At 45.7% G+C, this 23,752-nt stretch overlaps 2 protein-coding genes across 3 annotated transcripts; one reads left to right on the plus strand and one right to left on the minus strand.

The window, feature by feature from the left end:
* Window positions 1-574: 574 nt before the first annotated feature.
* Window positions 575-18,268, minus strand: snx2 (sorting nexin 2). 2 transcript variants are annotated; one of them, XM_029510174.1, is made up of 16 exons: window positions 18,061-18,268; window positions 16,247-16,273; window positions 14,291-14,390; window positions 13,951-14,111; window positions 13,752-13,818; window positions 13,449-13,492; window positions 13,168-13,309; window positions 12,925-13,003; window positions 11,073-11,148; window positions 8,687-8,800; window positions 7,432-7,525; window positions 7,009-7,214; window positions 6,759-6,902; window positions 3,198-3,278; window positions 3,040-3,111; window positions 575-2,760 (listed from the first exon to the last, which is right to left on the minus strand). In XM_029510174.1, exons 1-16 carry the CDS (start codon window positions 18,145-18,147, stop codon window positions 2,710-2,712), a joined length of 1,545 nt encoding a protein of 514 aa, XP_029366034.1. In that variant the 5' UTR covers window positions 18,148-18,268; the 3' UTR covers window positions 575-2,709. The 2 variants fall into 2 exon arrangements, with proteins under 2 accessions (XP_029366034.1, XP_029366033.1); XM_029510173.1 differs by lacking the exon at window positions 16,247-16,273 and having other exon boundaries at window positions 18,049-18,268.
* Window positions 18,269-18,905: 637 nt separating this feature from the next.
* rnf214 (ring finger protein 214) lies at window positions 18,906-22,463 on the plus strand. The gene is made up of 6 exons (XM_029510958.1): window positions 18,906-19,708; window positions 20,058-20,287; window positions 20,368-20,501; window positions 20,781-21,009; window positions 21,083-21,292; window positions 21,658-22,463. Exons 1-6 carry the CDS (start codon window positions 19,102-19,104, stop codon window positions 22,432-22,434), a joined length of 2,187 nt encoding a protein of 728 aa, XP_029366818.1. The 5' UTR covers window positions 18,906-19,101; the 3' UTR covers window positions 22,435-22,463.
* Window positions 22,464-23,752: the final 1,289 nt, after the last annotated feature.

The raw sequence follows: 23,752 nt of genomic DNA on the forward strand, positions 1-23,752 counted from the left end.
TGTGTGTGTGTGTGTGTGTGTGTGTGAAGCCTCTTGACAGTGTTTTTAAATCTGTTCCAATCTTTCTTTATCATCACTTTGAGCCTCTGACTGACTCTTTGGATGAAAAGCCACAGCTGAGAACAGGAAACAGGAAGTAACAGGACAGCAAACAGGAAGTAACAAGACAGGAAGCAGGAAGTATAATGACAGGAAACAGGAAGAAAAGGACAGCAAACAGGAAGTAACAGGACAGGAAACAGGAAGAAAAGGACAGGAAACAGGAAGTAACAAGACAGGAAGCAGGAAGTATAATGACAGGAAACAGGAAGAAAAGGACAGGAAACAGGAAGAAAAGGACAGCAAACAGGAAGTAACAGGACAGGAAACGGGAAGAAAAGGACAGGAAACAGGAAGGAAAGGACAGGAAACAGGAAGGAAAGGACAGGAAACAGGAAGAAAAGGACAGGAAACATGTAACAGGACAGCATTTTTTAAGAAGAGAAAAGAAATGGATAAAAACCGGAAGTGAAATTAGAACATCAGTAATACTAACAAGATGCTGATGAATAATCAAACCCACCTCAGCCCCGGATGAGATACATTCCTTTATTATAATTAAAGTACTCAAACATTTGCTCTGCCGCAGGACGTCACGCCAAACCATAGGACGTAAAAATAGCATTTCATTGTTCAGAACGTAAAAAAACAAAAACAATCATCTTTCAGATATTTCACACCATCAGGCCACAAGAATACGGAATAACATAGAAAAGGTAGCGACACAGTGCTGATTAAAGATGGAGGAGCAGTGAGGACGAGAGCTGAGCTGAAGAAACTAAAGAAAAAGGTCCAGTTCAAAAGAATCAGATTTTCAGATAATTCAACTAATTTAAATCAAGTCATTAAGATTCTGTAGTTCGCAGGTACAGATTCAAACTGCAGCGGCTCTCTGGACACACAACCCAAACGCACAAAATCCTTCATTTCCAGTGAAAACAACTTTTCAGCATCACAAGCTGCCAAAATGGAAAACGGTGAAGATGCAAACATTTTTATGACGTCACAACAAAACAGGTTCGGGTCAGTTCAGGTTCAGTTCAGGTTCTTTACCACTCAGTCTGGCGGTTACATATTCACTTTTTCTCTGATTCTTCTGGTTTGGACCGAAGTGAAAACTATCTACAGTGAAACAGAACGTGTCCTTTGAAGGAAAAGAGGACAATCGGATCACTGATCTGTTCTGAGATGTTGTTGGTGGGTCATTGAGCCAGTTTAAGGTTCTGTTTAGGTGACTCTCTAAACCGACAGTTGGAGCCTAACCCTGACGTAAAAAGCTTTTGGTGATGTCACCATGACATCATCCAACAGTTTATAAGGTGACAATGATTTAAAGCATTGAGTTTCTAAGTCTGACGTACAAACATCACGTTGTATTTCAGACTGAGACCAGAAACTTATCAGGAAAATGTTTATCAGGAGGGACATTTTCCCATAGACTTCAACACAGTCTGACTGATGGTAACTAACTGGCGTCGGCGAAGCGAACCTGAACCGACACAAAGCCGAGTTTCTCCCTGCTCCGCTCTCATCGAGGAAACGTTGCCTTCACTCACGATCATACAGCAACACAAACAAGGACTTTTGTTTTGAAAGGAAGGGAGGGGAAATGAGACGAAGTACAAGACACAAAACGAGGAGCGGATGGGGTCCGCCGTCCTTCGACTCCGACTCCAGGTCAGTTTCACAGCTCCAGTTCCAAAACCATTTAACGGAAAAACAACTGCCACATTCCCAGAGACGACAACAGGAAGTGACGCACAAAGGACATATGAAAGTGTATCTGAGGGGCTGTTGTGTTGCACATGTTTGGGCTGAGATGAGGCGTTCAGGGTTCCTGGAGTAAAAAGTTCACATTCTTGGTTTTACCACCCCCCCCACCAAAAAAAAAAAAAAGAGTCAAAGGCTTAAGACTGTTCGGAAAACTACAACTCCCAGAGAGCACTGCTGTGGACGTTCAGGCTCTGATTGGTCGGATTTTTCTGATTTGATTCTAAACTGCCCCAGGTGCTCATGGGTAATGTAGTATTTACAGACAATCTGTGGAAGCCATTTCCTGCCAGGAAAACCAGAACTGAGCTCCAAAAGACAAACTGAGCAGATCTTAGATTCAAACATTTTAACTAAAGGGTAAAAGTTCTGGCAACTGAAGAACGATTTTATCACACATTAATAAACTTAATTCTTTAATTCTTTAACCTTCCCGTCTCGGTTAAACCTGAAACTTCAGAAAAACTATTTCAAGGCGACGGAAGAGTCTTTTTAAAAGCAGAGAAAATAATATCTGCCTTTTTATGGCAGGAAAGTGCTTCCAAAGGCCGAACTGATGCTGATGGGATAGCCCGACGTTAGCGTTCAGGGAAAACAACATTTAGTACCTGCCGGTTGTAGATTCTGGAACCAAGTGAGATATTTTTGGTAACGTCATCACTGTGAATGCGTCAGTTTGACGACACTGACTGACGGGACTTGAACGCAGCACAGTTCAGCAAAAAAAAAAAAAAAAAAAAAAGCAGATAAACTGTGAAATTTAGAGTTTTGTTTTTAAACTGCAGAAACGTCACTTGGAGCTGGTTTCACTGCCTCACTCTTCTTCGACAGGAGGAGGGAGACCAAGGCGGACAGGTGCATTATGGGTAGTGTAGTTGGACCAGAAGCAGTCTGTGGGCTCTATGAGATGGCCTTGGCCTCGGGTAAGAAAGCCTCCCAGTACTTTATCAGCTGCAAGAGAAAAATATTGTTTATTAACAACATCTGTTTAATTTAAAATAAAATCTGTGACTACTGAAAACAGACAGATCGTTTTAAAGCTTCTCCAAAGAAAAACTTTACAGTCAAATGGACATCACGTAAGTTAATACAAATAACTTAGGTTTAAAAATACAGACATTTAAATCAAACTAATTCTGCAGAAATAAAATCTAAATTATTTTTCAATATAAATTGACAAATCTGATTATTTTGACTTTAATAATGATGATTATGATGATAACTTTGTACCTGCTGCTGCGTTTGAACCAACGATTCCAGATATTTAATGATGATTGTTTTAAAGTCCTTCACTCTGTCTTTCTGTTGAAACAAATCAAAATCAAAATACAAAATATGAAACTTCAGTCCGCTGTGATTTATCTGTTGATTCATTCGTTGATTCTCACCTCAAACCTGCTGACTTCTTTGCGGATGGTTTTGGAGATTTGTTCGAAATCTCTCTCTCCCTGCTGGACTTTCCCCTCCAGCTGAGAAAACACAGACACATTCATCATTAGTGTCTTAAATCTTTGGATAAAGTCTTTCAGACTTCTCTCCTCTTTCTGTTATTTTGGTGTTTCACTCAAACTGTACAGAATTATTTGTTTGTTCAGATACGACAAGAAGTGAGCGCTGCAGTCGGTCATTTGGTAAAAAAGGGACCATCGGTTGGAACGAAGTTTATTGTACCGATTTTTACTCAGCTAACGACGACTGAGTTTAAACTAAAATAATGAAGGAACGTCATTAGCTTAATTATCTTATTATTTGAAGTTGAGAAAAACTAAATTTGAAAAATAAACTATGTCATGAAACATGCAGGCAAATCAAAACTGTCACCAACAACGGAAGCAGTTCAAAGAGTCAGATTCTTTTTTTTCCACTCAGGAATTTATTCAAAAACACAAATTTGACGTAAAGCGACAAACTGACTAATGTGACTCTGTGAAGGCTCAGCAGCTTCAACACAACAACAGAAAAAATACAAACAAACAAACACGAGGTCGTAATCATATTAAAGCAAATGATGCTGAACAGCAGAAATACGTGATTCAACGAGGGAAAACAAAAGATGTGAAGCAAGCAGACAGACAGAGAGACAGTAAGACAGACAGACAGAGAGAGAGACAGTAAGACAGACAGACAGAGAGACAGAAAGACAGACAGACAGACAGAGAGACAGTAAGACAGACAGACAGAGAGACAGAAAGACAGACAGACAGACAGAGAGACAGTAAGACAGACAGACAGAGAGACAGAGAGAGACAGTAAGACAAACAGAGAGACAGTAAGACAGGCAGACAGAGAGACAGTAAGACAGACAGACAGACAGAGAGACAGTAAGACAGAGAGACAGTAAGACAGACAGACAGTAAGACAGACAGAGAGACAGTAAGACAGACAGACAGACAGACAGACAGACAGACAGTAAGACAGACAGACACAGTCAGACAGAGAGACAGAGAGAGACAGTAAGACAAACAGACAGAGAGACAGTAAGACAGACAGAGAGACAGTAAGACAGACAGACAGACAGAGAGACAGTAAGACAGAGACAAACAGACAGAGAGACAGTAAGACAGACAGAGAGACAGTAAGACAGACAGACAGACAGAGAGACAGTAAGACAGACAGAGACAAACAGACAGAGAGACAGTAAGACAGACAGACAGACAGAGAGACAGTAAGACAGACAGACAGACAGAGAGACAGAAAGACAGACAGACAGACAGACAGTAAGACAGACAGACAGACAGACAGAGAGACAGACAGGTGGACGGGGGCAGACGGGGCAGACGGGGCAGGTCCTACCTCCTCAATCTCCTGGGTGCAGGAAGGCATGTGGCGGGAAAATGCAACAAAATTTAAGTGGCAGGAAACAAAACAAACAAAAAAAACGCTCAGAGCTTCTAAAACCAAAGAAGAAGATCCAGAAACATGAAGAACGGAAAGCAGAGAAAAGAAGGAAGCCTGATCGGAGTCCTCCGATTTATGTTCACCTCGTTTGATTTACCTACGTCTTCACTTTAGTCTGAGAAAAATAACGACATCAAATTTCAATTTCCATATTTAAGTTCAAGTTAGTTTTGTGATTTCAATTTATTAAATATTTTATTTGAATTTAATAAAAAAAAAAAAACTGGAAATAACAATATTGAATAAGAAAATAATGTAAAAAGGAATTTAACATACAGTATTTATTCTGTTTATTTGTGAATTACTTCTATTAATTAATTGTAACTATTTTATATTTTCTCTGGTCTGCTAACATGAAAGAAAAATTACTGTCATAAAAAATGAATCTAAAATTTTCAAAAATGTACAATTTACAAATGAATTTGCATCTAAATTCTGAATGATTGCTTTAATTTAATTATTCCAATTAATAATTCAGGAGATAAAGATGAACAGAAAACAGAAAGAAAGAAGAAAAAATATTTTCTTTAGTGTGATTTAATTTGGATTTTAACGTCAGAAATAAAAAATAAAAAGAAAATTGAATAATAATAATGTAATCTATGATCAGATTAATTTTTTATTATATTTTTTCATTGTATTGAATCATATTTCAGATGTTCTGCAGTCATCATGTCTTCGTTCGATCCAGGAGGATCTAAATCTGATCCATGTAGACGCACTTTTATCATTTTTCCTAAAAACACTTTAAATTCCTTTTAAATCTCTTTAAATCAGAGGAACACGTTGCCATTCCAGACTCTGGCTGTTGTTTGTGTTTGCCGCCCACAGGGGGCAGTCTGCAGTAATAATCAGAGCAGCAGGGTCCTTGAACGCACCACTGAGTGAGTGAATCTCATCTGCTGTAGAGCTCAGAGTTACGACAGGCCCTGAACGCAGCGAACACACTGATTTTCTCATGATTTTAAAAGCTGCCGTCAAAGCGGTGTGTTGTTGTCTGTGAAAACTTGAAAACATAAGTTGAATTTTGAAGTTTGGAAATGGTTAAATTGGAGCCGCAGAAGCCTGATTTTGGGCTTCCTGTTCGGCACGGCAGCCGCTGTGTGGCGTTATGGGATTTGTAGTCTGGGCCCTGAAACTGAAATGACCCTGTGGTGGTTTAAATGTCTCCTAACTCCAGTTTGTGTATTATTGTGTGTTTTTCCTCTCGCTCACCGACAGAAGTTTCACTTCATCCAGACTTCACAGGTCTGCGTCCAGAAAGTGTGAAGGAGGTTTTGGATGCTGCAGCAGCCTGAAGTAAAACTCTGTGTGCGTTTTTGTCGAGGCGTGAACCGAAACTCGACTCCTGACAGGCGGCAAAAACTCTCGTCTGCCTGAATAAATGTTGGTTGTAACTCTACTGCGATCTGTCCTTGTCTGCAGCTTCTGACAGCCCACCCCCCAAAAAACTCCCCCGTCTTCCCTAAACCGCATCCTCCGCTCCAATTCACCGCCCCCGACCGTGAGTGTGTGCGTGGTGACAGCTTCAACAGACGCTCTAATAAAGTACTTGTCTGCTCTCCCCTGCTCGTGTTTGTCGTCCTGAAAGAAAACAACATTTATCCACACAAAACAGAACAACAGGCTGGACTGTGAGGGAGCGCTCGTTTTGTCTGATTGCACACGCTGACGGCCTCCGACACACACCGACACACCACATCATTAATTTAAAGTAACAACCTTCATCACAGGTGTGTCGTCAGAAGACTCAGATCGTCTTCGCTGACATTTCTGTGTGTGTATAATAAATAATGTTGTGTTACTTTGTCTTTGTCTCTGTGTTTTCTTGGCTTTGTCAGTTGCCTTAAATATAAAAATGCCTCCATAGCTTTTTAAGATAAAATGTTTCTGTGATTTAAATGTAAAATCTGATGACAGCTGTTGTTTTCTTCTATCATAATGTTTGTAATGAATTCAGGCGTCAGGTGACACTGACCCCCCCATCTGCAGCTCAGGTCAAAGGTCAGTGCCTTATTGCTGGCTCCTTCAGAACAAAAGCCCCCCCTCACCTCTTTGATCTCATCTTTGGCCTGCTGCAGTTTGTCCGGTTTGTTGGTGAACTGCAGCTTCGCCTCGGCTTCTCGTTTCTTCTGCAGCAGCATCTGACTGTCCTGCCACTTCTGCCACGTCTTCATCCGATGGTCGAACACCCCCTGAACGCAGCACACACACGGTTTATTTTATCCTTTCAGTAAAGTCTAAAAACAGTAGAATACGATCACTCTCAGTTTTCACCTGACTTCCTGACTTGAATCGTACCTTGACGGCGGTGATGAGGCGGACGTAGTCGCCCAGCAGCTCGGAGAAGAGGTAGAAGTCTGCGTTGGCCTGGTCCTGGTGCAGCTGGTCGATCTTCTCCTCCACCTCGGCCAGCTGGGACAGAGCCCGGGACAGCGCAGTGTGGTCCTCACTGTTCCCCAACATGGCCGCCGACTTGGCAAACTGCGCCGTGTTCACAGAGAGTTCTGGAGAGACGACGGGTTTGGAAAATGTTTTAATACAACTGGAAGAGAAATCCAGAGCAGGACTGAACTTTAAAAAGGTCTGAAGACTTTAAGGTCGCAGGAAAAAACTACGCTCAGACGGCTTTTGTTCTTCAGAATAAAAGTCCTTCCTGTCTTTTGTCTTCGAACTGTCTGAATGAAGTGTCGATGCTGACGTGAGCAGGTCGTGTTTTCTCACCTTTCCTGTGACAGACCAAAGACTCCACGCTGGCATGAAGCTTCCTCAGCTGAACGTCCAGATTCTCAAAGTGCTGCTGCTTCTCCTCAAACCACTGAAACACACATTTTACATTTATTTTAACAAACTTACCTTCAACATTACTTCAATATTTCATTCTCATCTTTTTCTTTCTGTTCGCTTCCTCCCTCCTTCCTTCCTTCCCTTCCTCCCTCCTTCCCTCCTTTCCTCCCCCCTCTTCCTGTTTCCCTCCTTCCCCTCCTCCCTCTTTCCTTCCTTCTCCTCCTCCCTCTCTCCCTTCCTCCCTTCCTCCCTCCTTCTCCTCCTCCTCCGTCTCTCCCTCCCTCCCTTCCTCCCTCTTTCCTTCCTTCCCTTCCTCCCTCTTTCCCTCCTTTCCTCCCCCCTCTTCCTGTTTCCCTCCTTCCCCTCCTCCCTCTTTCCCTCCTTCCCCTCCTCCCTCTCTCCCTTCCTCCCTTCCTCCCTCCTTCTCCTCCTCCCTCTCTCCCTTCCTCCCTCTCTCCCTTCCTCCCTCTCTCCCTCCTTCTCCTCCTCCCTCTTTCCTTCCTCCTTTCCTCCCCCCTCTTCCTCTTTCCCTCCTTCCCCTCCTCCCTCTCTCTCCTCCTCCCTTCCTCCCTCTCTCCCTTCCTCCCTTCCTCCCTCTTTCCCTCCTTCTCCTCCTCCCTCTCTCTCCTCCTCCCTTCCTCCCTCTCTCCCTCCTTCTCCTCCTCCCTCTCTCCTCCTCCCTTCCTCCCTCTCTCCCTCCTTCTCCTCCTCCCTCTCTCCCTCCTTCTCCTCCTCCCTCTCTCTCCTCCTCCCTTCCTCCCTCTCTCTCCTCCTCCCTTCCTCCCTCTTTCCCTCCTTCTCCTCCTCCCTCTCTCTCCTCCTCCCTTCCTCCCTCTCTCCCTCCTTCTCCTCCTCCCTCTCTCTCCTCCTCCCTTCCTCCCTCTCTCCCTCCTTCTCCTCCTCCCTCTCTCCCTCCTTCTCCTCCTCCCTCCCTTCCTCCCTCCCTTCCTCCCTCCCTCCTCCCTCTCTCCCTCCTTCTCCTCCTCCCTCTCTCCCTCCCTCCCTTCCTCCCTCTCTCCCTCCTTCTCCTCCTCCCTCTCTCCCTCCTTCTCCCTCCCTTCCTCCCTCTTTCCCTCCTTTCCTCCCCCCTCCTCCCTCTCTCCCTCCTTCTCCTCCTCCCTCTCTCCCTCCTCCTCCTCCTCCCTCTCTCTCCTCCTCCCTCTCTCCCTCCCTCACTCCCTCCTTCACTCACAGCGTCCGACTCGTTCATCTTGATGGTCATCTTGTTGACGGCGTCTGCAGCCTTGTTGACCATCCGAAGAAGTCCGGCGCTGCTCAGAGCCTGAGTGCTGACGGCCCGTGGCAACTGGACAACAAACAAACAAACAAAGAGTTTGTGTGGTATTTCTCTTTTTCTTTGTTTCATCTGTCTTTTCTTTTTCCAGTTTTTAGTTTTCTCCTTACTTCAATCTTTAATTTTCTCTTTTGAATGTCATGCCTGTTTATTTGTTGACACTTCTGCCTTTAATTCCCTCAGTTCTTCTTCCTTGTTATCTTGTTTTATTTGTCCTTTTGTCTTCCTTCTGTTTCTTTTCTTTCTCCCTCCTCTGATTGTAACGCCGGCTGTGCTTTACCTCCAGTCACCTTTAATGCAGCCGCACCTTTCCCAGCTGTAAAAATCGGCAGGAATCCACCACCTCTGTCGGCGGACGCTGGGACATCCGTCTGAAAATAGGCTCATTTTTCTTCATTTTGGAAAAGTTTATTTTTTCCTGGATGTACGAGGTTTTCCCGCGACAGTGGAGCAGATTTGCCAGCAGGTCCAATCTCATTTAAAGGGGACGGCTCTGTCCCCTGGGCCCCCGCCGACGGAGGGACGAGGGTAAATGAGCAGAGGCGTGGGGTAAAAATAGGTTTAAATTGCAGCTTGGTCCCATTTGTCCCCCCTCCCCCACCGTCCCCCTTCCCCGGGTTGTGTTTCATTAAGCGGGCCGGACGGACCGACACGCTCGGTCAAGCGTTAGAGCGATTCATCTGTTAAACTGGTGACACGAGGCCATTTATTCTGGACCCAACGTCTGCCAGGTCCTTCACAACGCAATCCCACTAACTGTTAGAAAGGTGGGGGAGGAGCGGGGGGCAAATGTTACAGAGGATTTAGTTAGAGTGGACAATAAAGTGAGGAAACAGGAAACGCCGCAGGCCCTTAAACCCTGGAGCAGTTTTTGGATGCCTGGCTCCGACCGGCCGGTTTGACCTTTTCAGGACTTTTCCAGGAAAAAAAAGACGACACTGAAAACTGAGACGGTGTTTTTCTTTTTTTAGCCTCTTTTGAGAAAAAGTCATTAATTTTGGTCGCATCGGAGGTCGATCTGTTCATCTGTAGATCAGACTCCCTCAGCGTTCAGGGTCCCCGGAGGAGGAACCGCGCTGACCTCCGACCTTCTTGTCAACGTTGGGGTCAGTTTGAAAACTGTTCCAGACGACTCGTGACGGTTTGGTGGTGATGTGGAACTTCATTATTTTACGTGATGTACGTGCCTTATATTAGCTACATTACCCAGAATGCACCACACCCTTCATTTACTATGTAGCATCAATTCAATGATTTGGCTGGATCTTCTGGTGAGCAGCAGCGACACCTAGAGGCGTTTACTGGCTGTAGACATTCAGATCAGGTTTACCTGACACACAGATGAAGATGGTGAAGAGTTTTAGACCAAAGCACAATTTCATCGTTTCACTTTTTGATGAAATGTTGAGTTTTTTCCAAAATGGAAATACAAGCTGAGCTGGTTTTTGCCGCTGTTTAACGCTGAATATATTTTTATTTTGAATGAAATCTCAATTTATCCAGAATTCATCACACAGTCAAAAAATAAACAATAAATGATTTCTGGACATTGAGAGTTCCTTCAGGCAGCAAATGGACAAAGAAGACTCTATGTTTTTCTAACCACTCAGTGTCCGAGTCCCGTAAAGGTCCAAAATATATCAGATGATCCTTAAAACTATAAATATTTAAATATCAAAGGAGGGAGTAATAATATAAATTATTATTATATAAAGACCTCCATCTGGCCTCTGCTCCTAAATCAGGTTCAGGTTCTATATAATCCAGTCTCACAGGTCTCAGTCCAGAGAAACCTCACAGGCTGGATTCAGAACCTGAACCTGAAAACCAGCCAGTCAGTCAGTCAGGAATTCTGGGACCTTGTGATGTCACAATAAAAGAGTCACCGCCCTCAGCCACACCCACTGATTGGCTGATCGGCTGTAAATCTACATTACGATGGTTCTTAAAAAAATATGATTTTATTGAACTCATAAAACTCATAAAACTGCATAGAAATTTATGAAAACTTTGAGATCACACTTCAAGACAGCGAACTGGTTTTACTGTCAGTTACTGAGTGAACAGTCCACAGACCGATTCTGTCTGCCTGATGATTAAATCCAGTTAAATCCATTCGTGTTATTATTCAGGTGTACATTCACCAACCTGTTGTTCCCAGAGAGGAAGTGAAAAACTACACTAAATAAAAACACTAAGTGATCTTCTAATGGAGGTCAGATAAATGAATCAATGGACTCAAAACAGAATCAGGATCAGATTTGTTCTTGATGTCGTTACTTACATCAGAGCTCTCCAGGAATTGCAGAACATCAGGATCCTTCAGCAGGACGGGATGCTTCACGGTCCTCATCAGGTACCTCAAACACAAACACCAGAGGAAGAACAACAATAAGTCAGTAACAGTGATCTAAAAGAAGTCACTTCCTCTGGAAAACAAACAAACAAACAAACCTTTCAAGGCTTTCATGTTTTCCAAAGTTAATGTAAGTCAAATTAAAAATACAACACAATTTTCATCAATGCAAATTTTTGTCCTCATTAACTGGTGTGTGTGTGTGTGTGTGTGTATGTGTGTGTGTACACATCAGCATGGAGTTCTGCAGGTCTGAGCTCCATCAGCTGTCACTGGCTGACCTTCCTGTCAATCAAACACCATCAGTAAAGGGCAACAGAATGTCAGCCCCGCCCCCTTCCCCGCCCAAAACACAGTATTTGTATTCTTTCTCACACACACACACACACACAGTTGTTGTCGTTACACAGTTGTGTACTTCTATTGTAACTTTGGTTTATTTCAATGTTTTCTCTTATGTGATGCCGCTTGTTTTCCGTGCCCTAGAGCATAAAGTTTTGTGTCTTCAATCAAGTCAAATAAAACAAAAAGCTAAATTTGTTTCCTCTAATTTAAAAAAATGAACATCACGTTGTATTTCAGACTGACCATAAACTCATCAGGAAAATGTTTACTGAGGAGGGACATTTTCACATAGACTTCAATACAAGGGATTTCCTTGTTTGTTCCTTGAAGGTTTGAGGTTCTTCAGTTCATTTTACAGACCCAGAGTCCAGGTCCACTTTCATAAAGAGTTAATGATCTAGATATCAGGATCAGCTCTAGATATCAGGATCAGGTCTAGATATCAGGATCAGGTCTAGCTCTCTCAGGATCAGGTCTAGCTCTCTCAGGATCAGGTCTAGATATCAGGATCAGGTCTAGGTATCAGGATCAGCTCTAGATATCAGGATCAGCTCTAGATATCAGGATCAGCTCTAGATATCAGGATCAGGTCTAGCTCTCAGGGTCAGGTCTAGCTCTCTCAGGATCAGGTCTAGCTCTCAGGGTCAGGTCTAGGTATCAGGATCAGGTCTAGCTCTCAGGGTCAGGTCTAGGTATCAGGATCAGGTCTAGATATCAGGATCAGGTCTAGCTCTCTCAGGATCAGGTCTAGCTCTCTCAGGATCAGGTCTAGATATCAGGATCAGGTCTAGGTATCAGGATCAGGTCTAGGTATCAGGATCAGGTCTAGGTATCAGGATCAGCTCTAGATATCAGGATCAGCTCTAGATATCAGGATCAGGTCTAGCTCTCAGGGTCAGGTCTAGCTCTCTCAGGATCAGGTCTAGCTCTCAGGGTCAGGTCTAGGTATCAGGATCAGGTCTAGATATCAGGATCAGGTCTAGCTCTCTCAGGATCAGGTCTAGCTCTCTCAGGATCAGGTCTAGATATCAGGATCAGGTCTAGGTATCAGGATCAGGTCTAGGTATCAGGATCAGGTCTAGGTATCAGGATCAGCTCTAGATATCAGGATCAGCTCTAGATATCAGGATCAGGTCTAGCTCTCAGGGTCAGGTCTAGCTCTCTCAGGATCAGGTCTAGCTCTCAGGGTCAGGTCTAGGTATCAGGATCAGGTCTAGATATCAGGATCAGGTCTAGCTCTCACATTATTATGGAGAAACCCAACCGTTCCCTCAAAGAGCAGCAGTTGGTGACAGCAGGAGGAGAAAGATGACAGGTAGATCAGGATGTCAGTATGTCCCTGAACGCACCACGGAGATGGCTCATGACGATGATGAAGACAAACTGACAGAAAGAACTGTGTGAACGATCTGGACTCCTCCTCCTCCCTTCCTACCTCTCCAGGGCCGACCTTCTCTTCTCCACGAACTCGTTGGACGACTGGTCCTCCTTCCCGACCTTCACCTTCGTCATCCCTGCAGACAAAGAGACGCTCGTCAACACGGCTGATCGAACATCTGGATGCACCTGAACGTCACCTGGCCATCAGGACCGTCGGCCCACACTGGGCATGTTTGAGTTGGTGTAAACAGGAAGCAGAGACGTCGTCACTGTTTATGTCAGCTGCACTTTCACTTACCCACAATGCTTTTCTCCGGCGCAGGAGGAACTATGTAGCCGACGTGCAGATACTTGGACGCCAGTTTACTGTGAAGACCTAAGAAGTCACTGAAACGTCTTTTTACTGAGAACTCAGTTCGCTTGAACACAGACATGGAGGTCTGGGCGAGAGACACAGAACCAAGGAGAGAGAGAGAGAGAGCCTGTATTACATGATCACATTCGAGGTTATTTCTCAAAAGTACATCTAATTCACTGAAATCTGATAATTGATAAGTTTGTGTATTTGTGTAACCTCACCTTTGTTGTCACTTTGTAAGCCATGTACGCATTCATCCCATCACCTGAAACGCACACAGACACACACAGTTGCTGCTTCATCAGTTAATTGGTGTCACTGATCAGTCAGTCACAACATGAGCAGACTCACACTGGCTGAACTGGTTTCATGAGTCTCTTTATTTACTCTGACAACAACTGCGCTGGCAGATAAAGGATCTAAAACAGTGAGCAGCGAGGGCTGATGGGAAATGTAGTCTGAGTCTGTGGCGGTGATCATGATCATTCCAGGACTACAAGGTTGTGACGTCAGTGATTACTCACCAACTTTCTCGGGGTCGGACACGGAAATGTTCATGTCAAACAAATCTCCGCCCTCTTCCTCTTCGATCTGCAGGAAACAGGTTTGAAACTGTTCAAACTTTATACGTACTACATTAACATGACGGTTGTCCCTCAGGGGACAATTTAAACAAAACACATCTCAGCAACACAAACTCTGTGTGTATGTGTGCACGGCCACCTCATCGAAGGAGGAGTGTGTGAACATGTCGTCGTGGGCGTGGCCTATGCACGGCGTGATGACGGAGGTGGGAGGGGTGATAGGAGTGATGGCGGGGGACGGACCATCAGACAGCAGCAGGTCTCTCTCTGGACTGTCCAATGACACCTCCTCAGTGGCCTCTGCATCAGACAGAGTGGCTTTTTATTGTGGACATCAACAGCAGCATATAAATTCAAACTGCTGATCTTTAATTCTAATGTTGTGGATTCATCATATGAAAATACACAACTACAAACACAAACACACACAAAAAAAACAAAAAAAAAACAAAAAAAACCCCCACAACCCACCAGTTTACCTGCAAACAGATCTTCAGGGTCTTCGTCAAAAAGTAAATCCTGTTTGGGTCCATTTGAGTTGGTGCTGATGTCTTCAGCAGGTAGACTGGCTGGTTCTGACTGTACACACACACACACACACACGCACACGCACACACACGCACACGCGCACACACACACACACACACACACAGTTTTTAGAAGGTTTGTAACTTGCGATAATTTATTGAAGTGTAAAACAGCACAATAGGAAAAGTGAATCCACGTGAAAAGTGAAGATCCTTTAACCTCCATTCTATCTAATGAATAATGATTATTAGATTAATAATGAATAATCTAATCACCTTTAAACTCCTTAAAATGTCTCCATCTGCACACTGAATGAATTGTCCAGTTTTACTGAAATAAATAATATGATAGTAATCATGACTAAATAAAGTATTTTGTCCATATCAACCCTAAATCTTCTCAGACTCATGTTTTTATAGAAAACCTCCTAAATATATTAACTAGACAAAATTTGTCTTGAGGTGAAGTTACAGTCTGCCTCCTCTCCACTGGATGGCACTAAATGCCCCACACTGGACCTTCAACTGCTGACCAACTGCTCAACTCTTCTTCTGTGGACCAAATTTCACCCTGAACTTTTCTGAACTTTGACCCCATTCCAGCCGACTCATCATGTTCAACAGTGTGTGTGTGTGTGTGTGTGATCCATCCTGCTGAAGCACACACTTCCTGCCTGAACACAAAAGTGATGACAGGTGATGATGATTTTGTGGTTTTCTCTCAGAGTTTGAAGGGTTTTAATTCAAATTAATGAGACAAAAATGTTGCATTTGTGTGATAAAATTCAGAAAGGTGGAAACACATTTTACTTTGACTCAGCATTGAACCTGCAACTACGGACAGAGAGAAACACACACGGAGAAACACACTCTACACACACGCATCAGGAGTCTGAATCACATGAACTGTGTGTTGCAACTTTACAACATGCGCACACACACTTTACTGGACTGCAGTGCTTTTATGTCACATATTGCAGCTTCAAAGTGCCGATTTCCAAACCTGGTTAAAAGACAGTAAATGTCTCATGACTCAATGTGTTTGCTGAAACAGTCGCTTCATTCATCTGCAGGTTCACTCATCTCTGCTCTCTCACTTTGTTATGATTTGGCGCTTGACAAACACATTGGTGTTGATTTGAAAATAACTTAAAAAATAATAATAAAAAAAAATCATAGCTTGGAGAAGAGGAAGACGCAATTTTAGCTGAGAAGACAGAAAGAGGAGAGGATGGAAGAGAGGAAGTGAATGATGATAACGAAGAGCTTCCTCCCTCCTTACTCAGCAAACAGAGGGAGAGGGGTCAAAGGAAACCCCCCTGCCCCCAACACACACACACACCTATAAGTGAAACTGTTATAATGAGGTGCTCTGATAAACAGACATCTGGGTTTAGTTTGACACCTTTACAGGACTGTTTGAGGGTTCGGACCTGGTTTTCGGTTCACTTGTATTGAGAGTCTAAAGGATCCCCATCAGAGTTCTGCTGACGTGAACATCCTTCATCTGTTCATGTTCATGTTCTCTGCTGCTCAGAGAGGAAGTGGATCACAACACCACTGAAGAATGCTGATGTGACACTCAAAGAGGACAATCACTAGGAATGAAGTCCAGAGTGCTGACATGACAAAAAGAGAAAAGAGCAAACAGGCCTGTGTGTGTAAACTTTCCAGTTAAAGTTACAACACAGCTGATAACAGCTCCTTCTGTCTGTTCCTGGCTCAGCCTGCTCAGAAGGCTAGCTGTTTCCTACCACTTCCAGTCTTTGTGCTAAGCTAAGCTAAACACTGAACAGACACATTTTCTCATCTAAACACAGACTTGTGTGTGTAGCAAAAAGTCAGACTTGTTTCTTTACAAACAACACAAACAGCTGGATCCTGGGCAGCAAGTGTTTCAGCCTCCACTGCAGACGGCTCAGTTTTTACAGTCAGCTGCTGTTTGCTCTTCTAAATTGACGTTAAAGAAAAACCACGGTGCCCTGGAGTCACTTCTCGGCACTCCCTTCATCCCCAGACAGCCCCTGACAAACACAACCTGGAGTTTGGTGACTGATTTTAGTTGAAATTAATCAAGCTTTCATCTCAAATCCATAAAATGAAGTTTTCTTCACACTGAAAATTCGAATCCATCTTTCCCAAACCTGAAAAAACAGAATGTGGCATTCAGTTTTGCTATCCAGAAGGTCTGAAGGTTTAAAGGTCTTATGTTCAGCAACTGAGCTTTAAAACAGCCGTCAGGATTTCTGGGACTTTGTGATGTCACGACAAAACAAGAGATGGGATCAGATCCTCTCCTCTGATTGGCTGATTGACCTGTTGCTCCTGAGAGAAAGAGTTTAAAGTTTTAGCTCTTAAAACAACACATTTCCTCCTGGAAGTTCAAAATGGACTTTTAGTACAAAACATTATTTTAGTTTTGGACCTCTTTGAGTATAATGAGCGTCTGAGCTGCAGACTTTTGTGTCGTTGTTTGATCAGTGTTGAGTGGAACGTTTGTTTGTATTTATTAGTTTATTTATTTTCCTGGCTGTGGAAAAGGCTCAGTGGTTTGAACATCTTTAAAAAAAAACCTGGTAAGAGCTGAGTCAGCCAATCAGAGGTCAGGATCGGCGCACCTGATAGGAGAAACTACAGGTAGATGTTTGCTTCCTAAAAATCACACTTCAGAATAAAAGTCCAAAGACACTGGACCTTTAATATGAAGGACTGACCTTTGAACCCAATAGAGATGAGACTCTGCTTTTATCAGGCTGCAGATTGTTGTGTTGTTTTCTTATTTAACCAGCTGAGCCTGACTTTGTGTTGTTTCTTTTTTCTCCAGTTGGTCCTGAATGCATCTCCGTCACCTGTGTGACTGTCACCTGACCGAGAGCAAACACAGCACTTTGCCTTTTCCTCCGGGCAGACATGACCCTGCCGGGCTCCCATAGCTGTCTCAGCCGTGTTATTATGTATTTTAATGGCTGTTTATGTCAACGACGAACACACACACACAAAGACGTGCAGAGACACACAAACACTCATTTACTCCCACCCTGATGGGATAGGGTAGTTTTAGTGCCCCCCTCTGCCGCCTCTCTGTTGCCCCTCTGTTGCCCCTCTGTTGCCCCTCTGTTGCCCCTCTGTCGCCCCTTTGCCACCTCTCTGTTGCCCCTCTGTTGTCCCTTTGCCACCTCTCTGTTGCCCCTTTGCCACCTCTCTGTTGCCCCTCTGTTGCCCCTTTGCCACCTCTCTGTTGCCCCTCTGTTGCCCCTTTGCCGCCCCTCTGTTGCCCCTTTGCCGCCCCTCTGTTGCCCCTTTGCCACCTCTCTGTCGCCCCTCTGTTGCCCCTTTGCCACCCCTCTGTTGCCCCTCTGTTGCCCCTTTGCCACCTCTCTGTCGCCCCTCTGTCACCCCTCTGTTGCCCCTTTGCCACCTCTCTGTTGCCCCTCTGTTGCCCCTCTGTTGCCCCTTTGCCACCTCTCTGTCGCCCCTCTGTTGCCCCTTTGCCACCCCTCTGTCGCCCCTCTGTTGCCCCTTTGCCACCCCTCTGTTGCCCCTTTGCCACCCCTCTGTTGCCCCTCTGTTGCCCCTTTGCCACCCCTCTGTTGTCCCTCTGTTCCCCCTCTGTTGCCCCTTTGCCACCCCTCTGTTGCCCCTCTGTTGCCCCTCTGTTGCCCCTCTGTTGCCCCTGGAGCATCCCGCCCCGGCCTTCATCCCCTCCTCACCTCCGGAGGAGCGGCCGGCTCCGGGAACAGCTCCTCGGCGTCCTCCAGCTCCTGGAGGTCGGCGCACCCCGGTGGAGGGTCCTTGGTCGAGTCCGCCATGTTTTCACCTGGATCCCGCGGCTGATCGTGACGGAGGCCGGCCGACAAACACGTCCCGACTCCCGGCGGAGAAACGGTCGACTGTCGGGCCGAGCGGAGTCAGGAGGTGCTCCCGGTCATGTGACCGCAGGACGGGAGCCGGAAGGGGACAGAAGGGGACAGAAGACAGGAGGCCTCACTCCACCGACGGAAAAGAGCTCACAGACATAAAACTACAATTTACATTTCAGCTTCAGTTCACCGAAAAACAGACACAAACTGAAACTAATATAAATTTAATTCACGCTTCAGTTACATTAAAATTGAACTTTCAGAGACAGACTTCATATCAAATCATATTCTCTGCATTAGTCAGAATTTTTTATTTTTATGAGACAAAAAAGACATAGTAAATAAATACAGGACAATTTAACCAAGTAACACTTGAGTAAACAATTTCCATCAATGGTAATACCTTAGTAAAAATAAAAGATGACAAACATTTCTGTTAGAAAATGAAAAGAGACCTGGGATAAATGCAAAACAACAAAGAAATTAAATAAAAAGTGATCAAAATGTCGTTTGTTAAATACATTTAAATCAGATCGTTTCTTCTTTATTGCAACTACAAACTCAAATGTTGTATTAATTTAATGATCACCTCCTGCTCCTGATCAAATATGATCAATGAAGTTTTGTTGAGAAACTAAAACACAGACGATCTTTGAGGCGGAACCTTTGGAGGATCCGGAAAGGTGACGTGTTTCCGCCGGATCGTACCCAGCGACACTCCGTCACTTCCGCATTTTTAGTGAACAGCCGGCTGTGAACGTTAGCGGCTAATGAAGCTTATTTCATTATAAAAAAATCTGCCCCTTTAAATGTCGTTCCGTCGCAGAAAAGTGACGTCTGTCGTCGCCAATTAGCCCTTTGACTCGAACTTCTCTTCCTGGTTTTTAGCTGTTAGCTGTTAGCATGGACTTTAGCGGGAAGACAGTTAGCATGACGCCAGAAGAAGAACTCCAACACCCCACACAGGAAGGGGAGGATCAGGATCTGGATCTGAACCTGCATCCGGACTTGGATCAAGACCAGGACCAGGACCTGAACCTGCATCCGGACTTGGATCAAGACCAAGACCAAGACCAGGACCAGGACCTGAACCTGAATCTGAATCTTAATCAGGACTTGGACCAGGAGCTGAATCTTAATCAGTACTTGGACCAGGACCAGGATCAGGACCTGAACCTGAATCTTAATCAGGACTTGGACCAGGACCTGAACCTGAATCTGAATCAGGACTTGGACCAGGACCAGGACCTGAATCTTAATCAGGACTTGGACCAGGACCTGAACCAGAACCTGAATCTTAATCAGGACTTGGACCAGGACCAGGACCAGGACCTGAACCCGAATCTTAATCAGGACTTGGACCAGGACCAGGACCTGAATCTTAATCAGGACTTGGACCAGGACCAGAACCAGGACCTGAACCTGAACCTGAATCCTAATCAGGACTTGGACCAGGACCAGGACCAGGACCTGAACCTGAACCTGAACCTGGCTAACATGAAGTTGGAAGGTAAAATCATCTTGGTGGCTGAAGTGTCAGTTTATTAGAAAAACTGAGCTGAACCAGAATCCACTTTTTTCTGGAGGAAAGGACATAAACATGTAAATATAATCATTTTACATCAAAGAGAATTATTCAATCATTCTTCTTCATCTGCTTATCCGTTGCCTGGGTTAGGGTTGTTTTGTTAATCTGCTGACAAACAGTTACTGGGAGAGAATCCATTTCAACACAGATGACCTGTTCTCCACTGCTACGGCTTCTTATTTTAAAGTACTACATTACCCATGAGCCTCAGCAGCCCAATCACAGTTAATTCTTATAAATATAGAGTCGGATTTCTTGTTTGCTGTCCCAGAGCTGCTGCAGAAGGTCCAGGCGGTGCAGACCGACTGCACGACGGCAGAATCGGGCACCAACACGGAGCCGGACTGGGAGAGTCAGGTGTCAGCCATGTTGGATCACAGCATCAGCCTGTCGGAGCAATACCACAGTCTGATGAAGAAGCAGGAGGAGGAAGTGTTGGGGCACGAGAAACACAAGCAACAACTGCAGAAGAAGAAGGACGAGGCCACCCGCCAACACCAGGTGAGACTGACACACACACACACACGCATGCACGCTCAGTGTAGATGTGTGTGTTGCATTCTGATTGAGTGTGTTTTCAGGCTCTTCTGGATAAACTGGAGTCTCTGAGGGTAAAGCTGCAGCTGAACAACTCCAAGGCTGCCAGAAAGAACTTTTTGTCCAAAAAACAAGAGATGAGCTCCGAGAAGAGCCGAGTGGAGGACGAGAGGAACAGGTGAGTCTCTTCCACAAAATCATTTCCACACTCTAAAATCTCCTCTTCTGGACGTCCACTGACTTAACATGTTCTCATCTCGTCTTCATCAGGCAAATTGGAGGGACGAAGGAAAAAGTACTTGTCAACTTTTGTTTTGAGAACTGGGAAAAACATAAAATAGTTTGATAATGAAATATTTGTTTGATGAGGAAAGTTTAATGTCGCTCTTCCTCTGAAGACCTGTGGCTGGAGTTTCACGATGCCGCCTCTTCTTCTCCTCTTTCCTCTGTGGGTCAGACTGGCCAAAGAACTGGAGGAGAGTGAGAAAAAGCTGGCAGCACTCACAGCAGAGCAGAGTGAGGAGCAGCAGCGGTGGCAGGTGGAGCTGGAGGAGCTGCGGCAGGAGATGGAGCGGGCCAGGAAGCAGATGCAGGAGGCGGAGCTGCTGGCCTTACAGGGGGAGATCACCGCTGTGGAGAAGCAGCGGGATGTCGCTATGACTCAGATTGAGGCCTGGCTGAGAGAGGTACCGACGTAGGTCTGAATCCACGGAGCTTTGAGCTGATCGGACACTGACTCACCTGACTGACCTGTTGCAGGTGGGGCAGTACCTGAACGCTCTCAGGATGGAGTTCCCTCAGCAGTACCCACAGGAGAAGCTCAACTGGGAGAAGAAGGAAGGGCTGGTCCGGAAGAGCCAAGCCGAGCTCCAGAGCCGCTTCCAGGGCGTCCTGCAGCAGCTACAGCAGGGCCGAGAGTTAGAATCCCTGCCCCGGATCAACGTGCCCACTCTTCCACAGGTCCCCATGGTAAGAGACAGACGGACTCATGAACCCTGATCCTGAGAAGCTCCTGCAGCAGCCCCCCCGTTAGCCCTGTAACTGCTGACCAAAAGGTCGATGAAGCAGCGAAGTGACATGTTCTGTCTCGGATCTTCATTCTGTCCACTCAAAGTGCAGCTCACAATTAAGTCAAGTGTCCGCCATGATGTCACCTGTTGGTTTGTCAACATCATGTTGTGCTGAGGACTAAACTAGAGACTGAGACGTTTACTGAGGAGGAGAAGGGACATTTTCCCATAGACTTCAGTACAGTCACCCTGATGGTCAGTAGATGTTCTCAGTCTCCAGTTTCCTGAGGTTTTAACCTTCAGTAACTTCTCTGTCCTCCGCAGGCCGACCTGAGGTTCCAGCAGGTGATCCAGTCATTGGCTCATCCACAGTTCATGGCTCCGCCCCCTCCTAACCCGCTGCCCCGGCCCCCCCCTCCACAGAGGCACCCACATTATTACCAGGAACAGTACCAGCACCCCCCATACCGCCATCGACACCCCCACCCACCAGTCGCACGTTACTTTCAGCCCTCTCCTCCACCGCAACAGCAGTTCCCACCTCATTTCCCGTCCCACATCAGAGGCCCAGTGAGGGTGGCTCCGCCCTCCAGCCTCTCCCCATCCCCCTCACCTCCATTTCAACCTGTCCACCCTGCCGTTCCTTCCCCGCCTCCCCCCTCTGCTACTGCGAGCGGCAAACTAGACAAAGTCCTGGAGAAGCTTGGAGCTCAGTTCCCACAATGCAACAGGGCCCAGCTGACATCACTGCTTCAGCAGGTGAAGAGTTCGCGTGGCACCTTGGCTGGCATGTCCATGGATGATGTCATCGAGCAAGTCGGTCTCAAGCTGGCGCACAATGAGAGGTTGGCCCCAGGGACCATCAGCCGCCCGATGGCCCCGGGTCCCATCCAGAGGCCGGCCCCTCCCCCGCAGAGAGCCAGCCCGGCACCGAGGGGTCCAGGCGGCCGGCCCCGCAAACTCTGCCTAATGTGTCAGAACCTGGTGGATCCAGAAAGCCGCCACCCACTCAGCTGCTCGCACACCATCCACAGTGACTGCATCAGCATGTGGCTCCAGACCAGCAAGAACAACTCATGCCCCTTCTGCCCCGGGAACTGACCCCCCCCCCCCCCCCCCCCCCCCCCCCCCCGACAGGGCAGCAAATGACAGGTGCTTCATGCTAATGTTAGCATGTTGTTATCTGTGAAGCTCTCTGCTGCGTCCTGATGTTTGACATGTACTTTATAAATAAAGTTTGTTTGTTGATGATGTCGTTATAAAACAAATGTTTCAATAATTACAACCTTCATATCTGAGATCATTGTTCATTTCTCTTTTCAATGTGAATTCTTTTTTGAAGGCTTTTATACACAAAACCAGAAATGGTCATTTCAAAAAGATTATGATGAAAGTTTCCATGAAATTAGCTGGAAAACACCGAATATCATCCGTCATCAGCTGAAGTGAACTGTACAAATAAAATACACAGCTGGAGCGCCATGAAGACTCACTGCAGCACACACTGGGTCCATAAACACTCCAAACAACAACAACCTGCAGCCCTTTAAAGATCCCCTTCAGCACACTCACTCTCCCTGTGGACACTCCAGTCAGCCTTAATGGGAGCACTGGGCGGTCGATGGGCGAGATTAAAGGAGCCGTCGCTTCCCAATAAATTTCAAAACACACACACAGTGCAGAAAATATATCTATCTGCAGTGTGTGTGAAATAGTGAGCTGCTTCCTGTTTACTCCGTGAACGTCCAACGAGCTCGCTCTCTTTAAAGTCTCGACCAGCTCTGAGTGATTTTACAGGCAGCAGGGCCGATAAAAGGAGCTGGCTGTCATGAATGAAGAAGAAGAAATAGAACAAAACACCAGAGAGCCTTCAGCCTGTCTGATGACCAATGAATATAATATGAGCTTTGGTAGCTTTAGCCCCGCCCCTAACACCGCCCCTTTCCCTCTAAATGAACATCATGTTGTATTTCACACTGAGACCTGAAACTCATCAGGGAGGAGGAGGGACATTTTCCCATAGACTTCAGTACTATCTGCCCTCTGGTGGCTGTTAGCTTTACTTTTCAGCTGTCTGGTTTGATGTCCCGTCGACTCCTCGGCGTCGTGTTAAAGATGGTGTGTATCAGCTGAAAACTACTTTTATCTCGTCTGCCGGCTCTCCGTGTTGTTTTTTTTCTGTTCAGGAGCCGGACGGCGGCGCCTCGGGGGGGTTAGTGATGGTCTGCTGTGACAGCTCTAATGTCGGTGTGATTTACTGACCGCTGGACAAACAAGCATCATTACGGCAGCCTGTAAACGTGGGCCGGACACAGCGCTCCCAAAGTGGGGTGTGGGGACCCTCTGGGGCCCCTAAGAGGCTCCCGGGGGACCCCTCAGTGAAATGAGGGAGTTTTATTTGACTATTATTTCACTGAGG

This window comes from Echeneis naucrates, chromosome 9 (assembly GCF_900963305.1).
Source record: "Echeneis naucrates chromosome 9, fEcheNa1.1, whole genome shotgun sequence".
NCBI classification, from domain to species: domain Eukaryota; kingdom Metazoa; phylum Chordata; class Actinopteri; order Carangiformes; family Echeneidae; genus Echeneis; species Echeneis naucrates.